General features: G+C 39.2%; 1 protein-coding gene across 30 annotated transcripts in view; it reads right to left on the bottom strand.

Annotated features, from left to right (window-relative positions):
* Positions 1–15879, bottom strand: part of XRRA1 (X-ray radiation resistance associated 1) — a 101387-nt gene that overhangs the window by 13648 nt on the left and 71860 nt on the right. For 17 of the 30 annotated variants that reach the window (XM_067038500.1, XM_067038503.1, XM_059070796.2 and 14 more), the window contains one exon: positions 15226–15351. The exons of the other annotated variants lie outside the window; for them this stretch is intronic. In XM_067038500.1, coding sequence (XP_066894601.1) covers positions 15226–15351 — 126 coding nt within the window. The remainder of the gene's footprint in view (positions 1–15225; positions 15352–15879) is intronic. 30 annotated transcript variants of the gene reach the window in all.

Genomic DNA, 15879 nt, shown 5'->3' with positions numbered 1-15879 from the left:
TAGCTCTGGTGATGAGAGGGTAGTGTACTGCTGGGACACAGGACATCTACAAAAGGACACTTCTCCAAAGTCAGGAAACAGAACCAGCCAAATCCATAAAAATAAAAACAGCAACTTAGGCAAAATGAGGTGAAATAGTAACATGTTCCAGATGAAGGAAAAAGCTAAAACCTCAGAAGAAAAACTAAGTGGAGATAGGCAACTACCTGAGAAAGAGTTCAAGGTAATGATCATAAGTATGATCAAAAAACTTGGACAAAGAATGGATGCACAGAGAAGTTAGAAGTTTTTAAACAAAGAATTAGAAAATATAAAGAATAAACAAAGATGAAGAATGCAATAACTGAAATGAAAACACTATGAGGAATCAATAGTAGACTATATAACACAGAGGAACAGATCAGTGAGCTGGAAGACAGAGTAGTGGAAATCACTGCCACTGAACAGAAAAAAAGAAAAGAAATGAGGACAGTTAGAGACCTCTGGGGCCACATCAAGTGCACAAATATTTGCACTATAGGGGTCTCAGAAAGAGAAGAGGGAAAGGGGCTGAAAACATAACTGAAGACATAATAGCTGAAAACTTGCCCCACTGGGAAAGGAAACAGACATCCAAGTGCAGGAAGCAGAGAGTCCCATACAGGATTAACTCAAAAGAGGAATACATCAAGACACATTGTAACTAAAATGACAAAAATTAAAGATAAAGAGAGAATACAAGAAGAAGCTAGGAAACTCCCATAAAGGCTATCAGCTGATTTTTCATCAGAAACTCTGCAGGCCAGAAGGAAGTGGCATGATATATTTAGAGTGATGAAAGGGAATAATCTACAACCAAGAATACTCTACCCTGCAAGGCAGTGCTTCAGATTTGATGGAGAAATCAAAAGCTTTACACACAAGGAAAAGCTAAAAGAATTCAGCACCACAAACCCAGCTTTACAACAAAGCTGAAAAGAACTTCACTAGGCAAAAAAGAAAAGGCCAAAAGTGGAAATAAGAAAATTATGAAAGAAAAACCTCACCAATAAAGGCAAACATACAGTAAAGTTAGGAAATCATCCACACAAAGCTTGTAGGGAAGTTAAAAGACAAAAGTAAAATCATCTGTATCCACAACAAGCAGTTAAGGGATACACAGAACAATTAGATGTAAAATATGATATCAAAAACAGTAACTGTGAGGGAAGAAGAGTACAAAGGCAGGGTTTTAAAAATGAATTTGAAATTAAGAGATCAGCAAATTAAAACAATCATATATATATCTATATCTAAAAAGTATATATAAACCTCATGGTAGCCACATACAAAAAAAATCAGTAAGAGATACACATGCACAAAATCCAAACATAACACTAAAGACAGTCATCAAATCACAAGAGAACAGAACAAAAGAAGGAGGAGCAAAAAAAAGACTTAACAGGGCTTCCCTGGTGGCGCAGTGGTTGAGAATCTGCCTGCCGATGCAGGGGTCACGGGTTCGTGCCCCGGTCTGGGAAGATCCCACATGCTGCGGAGCGGCTGGGCCTGTGAGCCATGGCCGCTGAGCCTGCGCGTCCAGAGCCTGTGCTCGGCAATGGGAGAGGCCACAACAGTGAGAGGCCCGTGTACCACACACACACAAACAAACAAAAAAGACTTAACAAAAACAACCCCCCAACAATTAACAAAATAGCAATAAGAACATACATACCAATGACTACTTTAAATGTAAATAGACTATGACTCTGTAAGTATTGGGCCAAGATGGTGGAGTATAAAGACCCTGAGCTCACCTCTTCTCATGAGCACATTAAAATCACAACTATCTTCAAAATAACCATCCATGAAAAAAACTGGAACTTACCAGAAAAGATCTTCTACAACTAAAGAACCAGGCCTCAGGCCAAACAACTAATTGGGTGGGGTCATTTCTCCACCCATCAGCAGACAGGCTGCCTAAAAACTTCCTGAGCCCACAGCTGCCTCTAGACTTGCCCTTAGACATGGCCCTGACTGCCACAGGGCCAAGACCCAGCTCCACCCAGCAGTGGGCAGGCACCAATCCTTCCTGCCAGGAAGCCTGCACTAGCTTCTAGACCAGCCTCACTCATCAGGGGGCAGACAACAGAAGCAAGAAAATGGCGATTCTGTAGCCTGAGTCCAACAACAGCAGGCTAGATCCTACCTTGGGAGCAGCTGGGTCCTGGCCCTGCCCACTCACAAGCCAATGCTCAATTCAACCTTTGGGAAACCCTAGACCCCTACCCAACTGTGTCAGGAACTTCCCCTGACCCAATGATCTAAAACAAACTCTGGAATCCCTAGTCCTTGCAGGCAGACTCCAGAAAACAGCTCTGCCTACCAGGAGTCTGGCACTATCCCCCAAATCTGGCTTCACCTGCCAGTGGGTGGGCTTCTTTGGGACCATGACTGCACACACCAGTGAGCCAGTACTAGCCCTGGTCCACCTAGGATTCTGAAACAAGCTGCCTCGTGACCAGGCCCCACTAAACAGCAGCCAGCAGCTTTTGCACAAGGCAGGACCTGCCTGGCAATCAAGCAGACTAGGGGCCAACCAAGCCTACCAGACTGCCCAAATAGCCTTCCACAATGGAACAACCCATGCAATCCTCTTAGGGGGAACCCCTACCGCATACAGCTTGTGTGATGAGAGGGGAGGGCACTGCTGGAATGCATAGGATGTCTCCTATGGAGGGGCCACTCCATAAAGGTTGAGAAACGTAACTAGCTTACCACATACATAAAAATACAAATAGCAACTTAGTCAAAATGTGGTAGCAGAGCAATATGATCCAGATGAAGGAAAACAATAAAACCCCAGAAGAACTACTAAGTAAAGTGGAGACAGGCATTCTACCTGAGAAAGAGTTCAGAGTAAAGATTGTAAACAAGATCAAAGAACTTGGGAGGACAATGGATGCACAGAGGGAGAAGTTAGAAGTTTTATTAAAAAAGAAAATATAAACAGAGATGAAGAATACAATAACTGAAATGAAAAATACATTAGAAGGAATCAATAGTGGTACAGAAGAACAGATCACTAAAATTTGAAATTCAGATCAGCAACTTAATACAATCACACACATATATATACATATATATTATATATACATATATATTTTATATATATATACATATATATTATATATATGTATATATAATATATATATATATATATACACAGAGAGAGAGAGAGAGAGAGAGAGAGAGGGAGAGAGACTGCTATACAAAAACTTCATGGTAACCACAAACCAAAACCTATAATAAATATACACAGAAAAAAGAAAAAGGAATTCAAACATAAAACTAAAGATGGTCATCAAATCACAAGAGAGCAAAAGAAGAAAGGGAAAAAAAAACCTATGGAAACAAAAACAAAACAATTAACAGAATGGCAGTTAAGAACATACATATCGATAATTACCTTAAATGTAAATGGGCTAAATGCTCCAATGAAAAGACAATGAGTGGCTAAATGGTTAAAAAAAACAAGACCTGTATATATGCTGCCTATAAGTGACATATTAGATCTAGAGACACATGCAAACTGAAAGTGAAGGGATGGAAAAAGGTATTCCATGCACATGGAAATCAAAAGAAAGCTGGAGTAGCAATACTTATATAGACAAAATAGACTTTAAAATAAAGACTGTTACAAGAGACAAAGAAGGACACTACAAAATGATCAAGGGAACAATCCAAGAATATATAACAATTGTAAATATATATGCATGCAACATAGGAGCACACCAGTGTATAAGATAAATGCTAATAGCCATAAAAGGAGAAATCGATAGTAACACAATAATAGTGGGGGACTTTAACATCCCACTTACATCAATGGACAGATCATCCAGATAGAAAATCAATAAGGAAACACAAGCCTTAAATAACACATTAGATCACATTGACTTAATTGATATTTATGGAACATTCCATCTGAAACAGCAGAATACACATTCTTCTCAAGTGCACATGGAACATTCTCCAAGACAGGTCACATGCTGGGCCACAAAGTAAGCCATGGTAAATTTAAGAAAACTGAAATCTTATCAAGCATCTTTTCCAACCACAACACTGAGATTAGAAATCAACTACAAGAAAAAAACAACACTAAAAAAACACAAACACTTGGAGGATAAATAGTATGCTACTAAACAACCAATGGATCACTGAAGAAATCAAAGATGAAATTAAAAAAATACCTAGAGACAAATGAAAATGAAAACACGACAATCCGAAACCTATGGGACTCAGCAAAAGCAGTTATAAAAGGAAAGTTTATGGCAATACAGTGTTACCTCAGGAAATAAGAAAAAATCTCAAACAACCCAAACTTACACCTAAAGCAACTAGAGAAAGAAGAACAAACAAAACCCACAATTAGTAGAAGGAAAGAAGTCATAAAGATCAGAGCAGAAATAAATTAAATAGAAATGAAGAAAACAATAGAAAAGATCAATGAAACTAAAAGTTGGTTCTTTGAAAAGAAAAACAAAATTAATAAACCTTTAGCCAGACTCATCAAGGAAAGAAGGGAGAGGGCTCAAATCAATAAAATCAGAAATGAAAAAGAAGTTACAACTGACACCACAGAAATACAAAGGATCATAAGAGACTACTACAATCAACTACATGACAATAAAATGGGCAACCTAGAAGAAATGGACAAATTCCTAGAAAGGTACAATCTTCCAAGAGTGAACCAGTAAGAAATAGAAAATATGAACAGACCAATTACCAGTACTGAAATTAAAACTGTGATTTTTAAAAGTCCAACAAACAAAAGTCCAGGACCAGATGGCTTCACAGGCAAATTCTATCAAACATTTAGAGAAGAGTTTACACCAATCCTTATGAAACTATTCCAAAAAATTTCAGAGGAAGGAACACTCCCAAACTCATTCTGTGAGTCCACCATCACCCTGATACCAAAACCACACAAAGATATGACAAAAAAATAAAATTACAGGCCAGTATCACTGATGCACAGAGATGCAAAAATCCTCGACAAAATACTAGCAATCCAAATCCAACAGTACAATTAAAAGGATCATACATCATGATCAAGTGGGATTTATCCCAGGGATGCAAGGATTCTTCAATATATGCAAATCAATCAGTGTGATACGCCACATCAACAGATTGAAGAATAAAAACCATATGACCATCTCAATAGATGCAGAAAAAGCTTTTGACAAAATTCAACACCCATTTATGATAAAAACTCTCCAGAAAGTGGGCATAGTGGGAATGTACCTCAACATAATAAAGGCCATATATGAGAAACCCACAGCTAACATCATACTCGAAGGTTAAAAGCTGAAAGCATTTCTTCTAAGATCAGGAACAAGACAAGGATGTCCACTGTAGCCACTTTTATTCAACATAGTTTTGGAAGTCCTAGCTACAACAGTCAGAGATGAAAAAGAAATAAAGGGAATCCAAATTGGAAAGGAAGAAGTAAAACTGTTGCCATTTGCAGTTGATGCAATAGTACATATAGAAAATCCTGAAGACACCACCAGGAAACTACTAGTGCTCATCACTGAATTCAGTATAGTTGCAGGATATAAAATCAATATACAGAAATATGTTCCATTCCTACACATTAACAATGAACTATCATAAAGAGAAATTAAGGAAACAATCCCATTTACCATCACATCAAAAAGAATAAAATATCTAGGAATAAATCTACCTAAGGAGGCAAAAGAACTGTATTCAGAAAAGTATAAGACACTGATGAAAGAAAAAGAAGACAACAAACAGATGGAAAGATATACCGTGTTCCTGGATTGGAAGAATCAATATTGTTAAAATGACCATACTACCAAAGGCAATCTACAGATTCAATGCAATCCCTATCAAAATATCAATAGACACGGGGGGAAGGGGAAGCTGGGATGAAGTGAGAGAGTAGCATTGACATATATACACTACCAAATGTAAAATGGATGGCTAGTGGGAAGCTGCTGCATAGCACAGGGAGATCAGCTTGATGCTTTCTGATGACCTAGAGGGGTGGGATAGGGAGGGTGGGAGGGACACTCAAGAGGGAGGGGATATGGGGATATATGTATACATATAGCTGATTCACTGTGTTGTACAGCAGAAACTAACACAACATTGTAAAGCAATTAAATGCCAATAAGGATATTAAAATTCAAAAAAAATATGAATGGCATTTTTCAAAGAACCAGAACAAACTATATTAAAATTTGTATTGAAACACAAAAGAACCCAAATAGTCAAAACAATCTTGATAAAGAATAACATCTGGAGGAATCATGCTCCCTGACTTCAGACTATATTGCAAAGGTACAGTAATAAAAACATTATGGTACTGGCATAAAAAGAGACATCAATGCAACAGTAGAGAGAGCCCAGAAAAAAACCATGCACTTATGATCAATTAATCTGTGACAAAGGAGGCAAGAATATACAATGGAGAAACAATCTCTTCAAATAAGTGGTACTGGGAAAACTGGACAGCTAAATGTAAAAGGATGAAGTTAAAACATTCTTGAACACCATATACAAAAATAAAGTCAAAATGGATTAAAGACCTAAATGTAAGACTGGATACTATAATACTTTTAGAGGAAAACAAAGGCAGAATAGTCTTTGACATAAATGATAGCAATATTTTTTTGGATCTGTTTCCTAAACTAAAGGAAATAAATGCAAAAATAAACAAATGGAACCTAATTAAACCTAAAAGTTTTTGCACAGCAACAGAAACCACTGAAAAAAGGAAAAGACAACCTCCTGAGTAGGAGAAAATGATATGACCAATAAGGGATTAATATCCAATATATATATAAATAGCTCATACAACTCAACATCAAAAAAACCAACAACCCGATTAAAAAATGGGCAGAAGAACTGAAGACATTTTTCTAAAGAGCAAATGCAGATGGCCAACAGGCCCATGAAAAGATGCTGAACACTGCTAATCATTAGGGAAATGCAAAGCAAAACCACAATGAGATATCACCTCACACCTCTCAGAATGGCTATCGTCAAAAAGAACACAAATATAACAATTGTTGGAGAGGATGTGGAGAAAAGACAACCCCCATGCACTGTTGGTGGGAATGTAAACTGTACAGCCACTGTGGAAAACAGTATGGAAGTTTCTCAAGAAACCTAAAATAGAACTACCATTGACCAAGCAATTCTACTCCTGGGTAAATATCTGAAAAAAACAAAAGCACTAATTTGAAAAGGTACATGCATCCCAGTGTTCATAGCAGCATTGTTTACAACTGGCAAGATATGGAAGCAACCTAAGTGACCATCAACAGATGAATGGGTAAAGAAGACGTGGTACACACACACACACACACACACACACACACACACACACACACACACACACACACACACACACACACTGGACTAATAGTCATAAAAAATAATGAAATCTTGCCATTTGCAGCAACACGGATGGACTTGGAGGGTATTATTTTAAGTGAAATAAGTCAGAGAAAGACAAATGCTGTATGATATCACTTAGTTATGGAATCTAAAAAATACAGGAAACTAGTGAATATAATAAGAAAGAAGCAGACTTACAGATATAGAAAACAAACTAGTGGTGACCAATGGGGAAAAGGAAGGGGGAAAGGGCAATATAGGTGTAGAGAAGAAAGATGTACAGACTATTAGGTATAAAATAAGTTACAAGGATATACTGTACAATACAGGGAATATAGACATTATAGTAATTATAAATGGAGTACAACCTTTAAAAACTATGAATCACTGTATTGTACACCTGTAACTTATATAATATTGTACAGCAACTATATTTCAATAAAAAAAATTTTTTTAATCGCATCCAAAAAATTCCTAGGAATAAACTTAGCCAAGGAAGTAAAAGCCTGTATTTGGAAAACTGTAAAACGTCGATGAAGGAAATTAAAGATGATTCAATGAAATGGAAAGGTATCCCATGCTGGAGGATAGGAAGATTTTAATATTGTTAAAATGGCCATACTACCCAAAGAAATCTACAGATTTAATGCAATCCCTATCAAAATACCCATTACTTTTTTCAGAGAACTAGAAGAAATAATACTAAAATTTATATGGAATCATAAAAGATGCAGAATTGCCAAAGCAGTCCCGAGGAAAAAGAACAAAGCTGGAGGTATAACCCTCCCAGACTTCAGACTATACTATAAAAGCTATAGTAATCAAAAACAGCATGGTGTTGACGCAAAAACAGACACATACACCAATGGAACAGAATAAAAAGCTGAGAAATAAAGCCACACACCTAAGGTCAATTAATCTACGACAAAGGAGGCAAGAATATAAATGGAAAAAAGACAGTCTCCTCAGTAAGTGGTGCTGGGAAAACTGGACATCTACATGTTAAAAAAAAATTAGAACATTCTCTTGGGAACTCCCTGGCAGTCCAGTGTTTAGGACTCCATGCTTTCACTGCCAAGAGCCCAGGTTCAATCCCTGGTCGGGGAACTAAGATCCCACAAGCTGCGCAACGCGGCAAAAAAAAAAAAAAAAAGAACATTCTCTTACACCATATACAAAAATAAACTCAAAATGGTTTAATCACCTAAATGTAAGACCTGAAATCATAAAAGTCCTAGAAGAGAACACAGAACACTCTTTGACATAAATTATAGCAATATTTTTTTGCATCACTTTCCTAAGGCAAAAGAAATAAGAGCAAAAATAAACAGATGGGACCTAATTAAACTTAAAAGTTCTGCATAGCAAAGGAAACCACTGACAAAACAAAAAGGCAATCTGTGGAATGGGGGAAAATATTTGCAAATGATGCAACTAACAAGGGGTTAATATCTAAAACATACAAACAGCTCATACAACTCATTATCAAAAAAACCCAGATAATCCAATTGAAAAGTGGGCAGAAGATTTGAATAGACATTTTTCCAAAGACATACAGATGGCCAACAGTCACATGAAGTGTGCTCAACATCGCTAATAGAGTAATGCAAATCAAAACCACAATGAGATATCACCTTACATCTGTCAGAATTGCTATCATCAAAAAGTCTACCATGTGACTTACCTGGTGGCACAGTGGTTAAGAATCTGCCTGCCAATGCAGGGGACATAGGTTCGAGCCTGGCCTGGGAAGACCCCACATGCTGCGGAGCAACTAAGCCCGTGTGCCACAAGTACTAAGCCTGTGCTCTAGAACCAGTGAGCCACAACTACTGAGCCTGCACGCCACAACTACTGAAGCCCGCATGCCTAGAGCCCATGCTCTGCAACAAGAGAAGCCACCACAATGAGAAGCCCGTGCACCACAACGAACAGTAGCCCCTGCTCGCTGCAACTAGAGAAAGCCTGCGTGTAGCAACGAAGACCCAACACAGCCAAAAATAAATAAATCTATTTTTACAAATATTAAAAAAAAAAGTCTACCAGTAACAATGTTGGAGAAGATGTGGAGAAAAGGGAACCCTCGTATACTATTGGTGGGAATGTAAACTGGCGGTATTACTCAGCTATAAAGATAATGAAATAATGCCATTCACAGCAACATGGATAGACCTAGAAAATATTACATTTAGTGAAATAAGTTAGAGAAAGACAAATGCTGTATGATATCACTTATATTGGAATCTAAAAAATAATACAAATGAATGTATATACAAAACAGAAACAGACAGATACAGAAAACAAAGGAGTGAAGCAGGGAAGGACAAATTAGGGGTATGGGATTAAGAAATATAAACTATTATATGTAAAATAGATAAGCAACAAGGATATACTGTATAGCACAGGGAATTATACTCAGTCTTGTAATAACCTATAATGGAATATAATCTGCAAAAATATTGAATCACTATGCTATACACCTGAAACTAACACAATATTGTAAATCAACTATAATTCCATTAAAAAAAGAAATATGGAGACTTAAATTTGACAAGACTTGGATTAGATATGGGTGGGGAGGAGGGATGTACAGGAGAGAGAAGTATCAAAGATGACAACCAGGTTTTGGCTCAAGTACCTGAACGGAGTCAATAGCTCAAGTAACTCAGCTATTGACTACAATATGGAATCATGGAAGAACATCCATTTTTGAATTGATAAGATCATTAATTCATTTTGGATATGTGTTTTTGGAGGTGCGTTTTAGACCTCCAAGTAGAAATTCAAGTAGACAGTAGATACACTGGTCTCAGGTATAAAGGAGTTATAAGTTTGTGAGGCGTTGGTCATGGGCAATGGGTATGTGAAGCCAGCCTTGGGAGAAAACACAGAGTAAGAGGAGGAAAGGGACTCAAAGTAGGCCTTGAAGAACTTTGACATTTGATCATCTAGACCAGGGATCAGCAAACCTCTTCTGTCAAAGGCCAGATAATAAATGTTTTAGGCTTTGCAGGGCATACGGTCTCTGTTGCAACTACTCAACTTTGCTGTTGTAGCACAAAAGCAGCCATAGACAATTCATAAGTAAATAAGTGTGGTGACTCTTCCAACAAAACTTTATTTATGGACTCTGAAATTTGAATTTCACATAATTTTCATGGGTCATGAAGTATTATTATTCTTTTAATTTTTGCAACCATTTGAAAATGTAAGAATCACTCTTAGCCAAAGAATATACAAAAACCAGGGTCAGCAGATATAGCCTGTGGGCCAAAATCTGGGTCCCTATCTGTTTAATAAGGTTTCATTAGAACACTGCCATGCTCATTCACTTATGTATTGCCTTTTGTGCTACAAGTGCAGAGTTGACTAGTTGTGACAGGGTAATATATTTACTATCTGTCTCTTTTACAGAAAAAGTTTTGCTGACTTCTTATCTAGACTGTAGAAAAAGAGGGAAGGAAGATGAATCTACAAAGAAACCTAATATGTGTTGATAAATGACTATATAATAATTGTTAAAGAGGGTGCAGGGTCGCTTTTGTGCAAATCAAGTAGTCAAGAAGCAGTCACCACAAAATGGGGGATGCAGAATTTAATTTTGTCAGGATGCAAAATTACATCCATCCATATCAGATAGCTAAAAAGTTGAAGAAAGTTACAATTAAGACTGGTGGAGGGACTTCCCTCATGGCGAAATGGTTAAGAATCTGCTTGCCAATGCAGGGGACACAGGTTCGAGCCCTGGTCTGGGAAGATCCCACATGCCGTGGAGCAACTAAGCCCATGTGCCACAACTACTGAGCCCACATGCCACAACTACTGAAACCCACATGCCTAGAGCCCATGTTGCACAACAAGAGAAGAAGCCACCGCAATGAGAAGCCCGCACACCACAACGAAGAGTAGCCCCCACTTGCCGCAACTACCGCACACGGCAAGGAAGACTCCACGCAGCCAAAAATATAAATAAATAAATTTATAAAAAGAAAAAAACTGGTGGAAAGTTGAAAGATACCCAGGGCACGTGTGTCATATTTTCTGTGAAATTAAGTTCCAGCTGAAAGATACGGGCTTAGGATTCTGGCTGATTATTGTAAGCAGAATTTGACCATCAGGTTAGCCTGTTCCTTATAAGGTGAGTTTAATGCCCCTGGAAATAAATTCAGATTCCAATGACACCTTGAAATTTCTGCCCAATTTTTCATTGGGTTAGGGTGAATATAACTTAACAGTCAAATTTATGAAGTAAGTAAGTATTAGTTAAAGGTGGAGTGAAAGTGATTATTTTACTTTTGGCACAAAAATTACTAGATTTCTAAGTGAATATTCTAGATGTATATAAGTTCTGTTTGAAGGCATAACTGGTTTAAAAATTTTTAACTTTAATAAATTGAATATTAATTTCAACACAGGTTGCCTGAGTACTCCTTGACATGATCAGAACATCACTCATTCATCTCACAAACATACTGAGCACCTAACATGTATCAGGTGCTATTTGAAAAGATGATGAAATAGTTGTAAGCAAAACAAAGTCACAGCTCTCAAAAGAACCTACATTCTGGCAGTAGACAACTGATCACAGACAAAAAGGTAAGGGGGTAACTCTCATGAAGAAAAATGTTTAAAAACTCAAGTGAAATGTAGAAAAAAGGAAAGACTGCTGCTCACCTCCTAACAACAATATAAAAACTGAATAACCTACACCTGCACAACTTTTCTTGAGTCCAACAGAGAGCTAAGGTCTCAGGGAAATCAAGTCGCCTGAAATATAAGGAAAGTAGGGCACCTCCAAGGAGGGATGGGACACGGACCCTGGCTCACCTGTAGCAGGACGTGGGAGGAAGAGATGATGAGTGGCATTTAAGTATTTAAGAAGAAGTCAGCTAAAATTTTTAATGAATTGCTAAAGGCCAAGTGTGGGCTACAGCAGGAGAATAGAACTCCTGAGAGCTGCAGACACAAGGGGAATTCACGCCCACTTGTAGACAAAAGACTAGACACAGTGAGGGAGACTGGAGAAAGCCTTCCCTGGGGTGTAGGCCTGGAGGAGGAGAGCAGCTGCCATTGTAGGAAAGGCAGGAAGCCCTGCCAACCCTGCTCCCTAGTGAACAAAAGCTTTAAGTTGCTGAGGAAGGTCAGCAAACCCTGTTGGGCCCAGTGCCCTGCATCTGGGGAGGGGAAAAAATTAAAACCTGCTACTCCTGGGGTAGGGGAGGAATTCAACCTGGCCCATTACCTTAGAAGTCGCCTACTGCTGGGACAGGGGTAGGACCACTGAGAAGGGTCCATCCTTGAGACACAGGAACCCAGGGCCTACTTAAGACAGGGGTTGGGCCCTTCCACTGGCACCCTACCACCAGACTAGCAAGCACTAAGTAACAAGCAAAAGCAGTCACTGCTCGGGGAGGAACAAGAGTGTGGAGATAAACCCTCTGAGGTGTAGGAACACAGAAAAGGCTGCAAGATGAGGATAGAGCAGGAATGTTGAGAAAATGCTCCAGCATCCCAGAAAGAACCAACTATATGCTGTCTCAGTGAGATACACTTTAAATACAAAGCTATAAATAGGTTGAGAGTAAAAGGAAAGAACGATACACCATGCAAACAGTAAGCATAAGAGAGCTGTGCATCTATACTAAAATCAGACAAAATAGACATTAAAACAAGGAGTATTATTAGAAGCAAAGGAAGACAAGTCATAATAACAAAAGGATAAACATATCAAATAGATATAAAAATTCTAAATGAATATGTACCCGAGAGTAGAGCTTCAAAATACATGCAGCAAAAACTGAGAACTAAAGGGAGAAATAATCAAATCCACAATCATGGCTGGAGATTTTAGCATACTGCTCTCAATAATTAATAGAAAACATAAAACAATATTACATAAAAGATCTGAGTGACACCACTAACCACCTTAACTTAGTTGATATTTATAGAACACTATCCCCCCAAACTGCAGAATATACATTTTTTTTCTAAGTGCACACAGAGCGTTCACCAAGCTAGAAGATAGGGTGGACCATAAAATGAGTTTAAATAAATTTCAGAAGAATGAAATCTTACAGATTATGTTATCTGACCACAATAGAATTAAATTAGAACTCAACAAATATAAGTTATCTAGAAGATCCCCATATATTTGGAAATAAAACAACTCACTGCTAAACAACCCAAGGATCAAAGAAGAAATCACAAAAAAATAAAAATATTTTAATTGAATGAAAATCAAGACACAATTTATAGGATTCAGCTCCAACAGTACTTAAAGAAGATAATTATAGCTATACATGCTTATATTAAAAAGAAAGGTCTAGGGGGCTTCCCTGGTGGCGCAGTGGTTGAGAATCCGCCTGCCGATGCAGGAGACACGGGTTCGAGCCCTGGTCTGGGAAGATCCCACACGCTGTGGAGCAGCTAAGCCCACGAGCCACAACTACTGAGCCTGCGCTCTAGAGCCCGCGAGCCACAACTATTGAAGCCTGCATGCCTAGAGCCCATGCTCCACAACAAGAGAAGTCACTGCAATGAGAAGCCTGGGCGCCACAACAAAGAGTAGCCCCCACTTGCTGCCACTAGAGAAGGCTCGCGCACAGCAATGAAGATCCAATGCAGCCAAATATAAATAAATTTATTTAAAAAAATAAATTAATGGTGTTGAGAAAACTGCATATCCACATACAAAAGAATGAAGCCGGACCCCTATCTCACACCATATATAAAGATTAACTCAAAATGGATCAAACACCTAAATGTTACAGCTAAAATTATAACTCTTAGAAGAAAACACCTGGGAAGTTTGGCTGTACTAACCACTTGCCTCAGAAGGAATGTAAGCAGAGTACCTTAAAAGTTGCCTGCATTTCACACCTGACTAGGGTTCAGTTAGTGGGGTTTACTGGAAGTTTTATAGGACGTGGCTGTTGGAAAAATATGTTAACATAAAACATGTTAAGGGGGGGCTTCCCTGTTGGCACAGTGGTTAAGAATCTGCCTGCCAATGCAGGGGACACGGGTTTGAGCCCTGGTCCGGGAAGATTCCACATGCCGCGGAGCAGCTAAGCCCATGCGCCACAACTACTGAGCCCATGCACCACAACTACTGAAGCCCATGCGCCTAGAGCCCATGCTCCTCAACAAGAGAAGCCACCGCTATGAGAAGCCCACACACTGCAACGAAGAGTAGCTCCCACTTGCCGCAACTAAAAGAAAGCCCGCGTGCAGCAACAAAGACCCAACACAGCCATAAATAAATAAATAAATAAATAAATAACAAAAACAAAAACCTGTTAAGGAAACACATGTTAAATCTGTCCCATGGACTTTACATCTGCTGTTCCCTTAGGCTAGAACATTTCTCACTTCACTCTACCCTCACTCTTCACCTCACTAAACTCACTGATTCCCATCTCAGCTTAAACACCACTCTGTGGAGAACCTTCCCTGATCCCAAATATTAGGTGAGACCCCCTGCCCTATCACATACTTCATAGCACTGTGAATGTCTTCATAACACTGAGCAGTCTTATATTGTGATTATTTGTCCAGTATCAGTCTTCAGATTCAGAGGCTGAATCTTTTTTGCACAGCTGTATCCCCAGTGCCTAGCATAGAGCCTGGCACATGTTAAGAGTTAAATCAATATCTGTGACTGAATGGATGGACTCCTACCTTGGCCTGCATACCCTCTGCTTCCCCCACCCTGAGAATTCCTGAGCCTGTATACTGTTGATGAAGGGAACAGGAGGGTTGGCTTTCAGGCCAGAGCAGCTCACACCCCACCCTCCCATCTGTGCCCCTGAGGAAAGAGGTAGAGAAGCAGAGAGTCACCTTGTTGTAGGCCAGGCTAAGGTACCTCAGCTCTGGGAAGGGCAGGGCCAGCGTCTGGTTCCTCGCCTTCAGTGACTTCACGGGAAGAGTCTCAAATATGGGGGGAAGTGCACATACCTTGGTTGTCTTAGAAGGAAAACAAAGTCAAAGTCAAAGTGCCCTGGTGATAAAAAGTGGGCCAACAGACCCTCCCTAGGGAGTGTGGTGGAAAGAATGACCATTCTAGAGAGACATCAAAAGAGACATCCAGGGTCATAAGGGGGGATGGATGTCATCAAGGGACCAGAGTTCTGGCTCCAAGTTTCCTATGTCACATGGTGAGCTAGTTCTCTAGTACCCAAAGTTCCAGTTTTAAGTTCTCTGAAGCCAAAGTACAATACAGCAGTGTACCACTGCTGAGGCTCTTTGCTCTCATGCTCTCACCTCCCACTTTCTGCCCTATAGCGGCTTATCCTGAACTTGCCCCTCTATACAGTTGGCTTAAAATTTCTCCAGAAGGTGAAAGGGCAGGGCTTGCATTGTTAAGGGGACTTTTCCCAGTGAGGAGACAGAGCAGGAGTGACCTAAGCCTTGAACACCTGCTCTGATGGGCTAGTCCACATCCTACAGTGGAGGCTCTTCGTTCCAAGATAAAACAACAGCTAAGTCCTGGAT

This window comes from Kogia breviceps, chromosome 7, assembly GCF_026419965.1.
Source record: "Kogia breviceps isolate mKogBre1 chromosome 7, mKogBre1 haplotype 1, whole genome shotgun sequence".
NCBI classification, from domain to species: domain Eukaryota; kingdom Metazoa; phylum Chordata; class Mammalia; order Artiodactyla; family Physeteridae; genus Kogia; species Kogia breviceps.
This window is presented reverse-complemented; position numbering and strand designations above follow the sequence as displayed.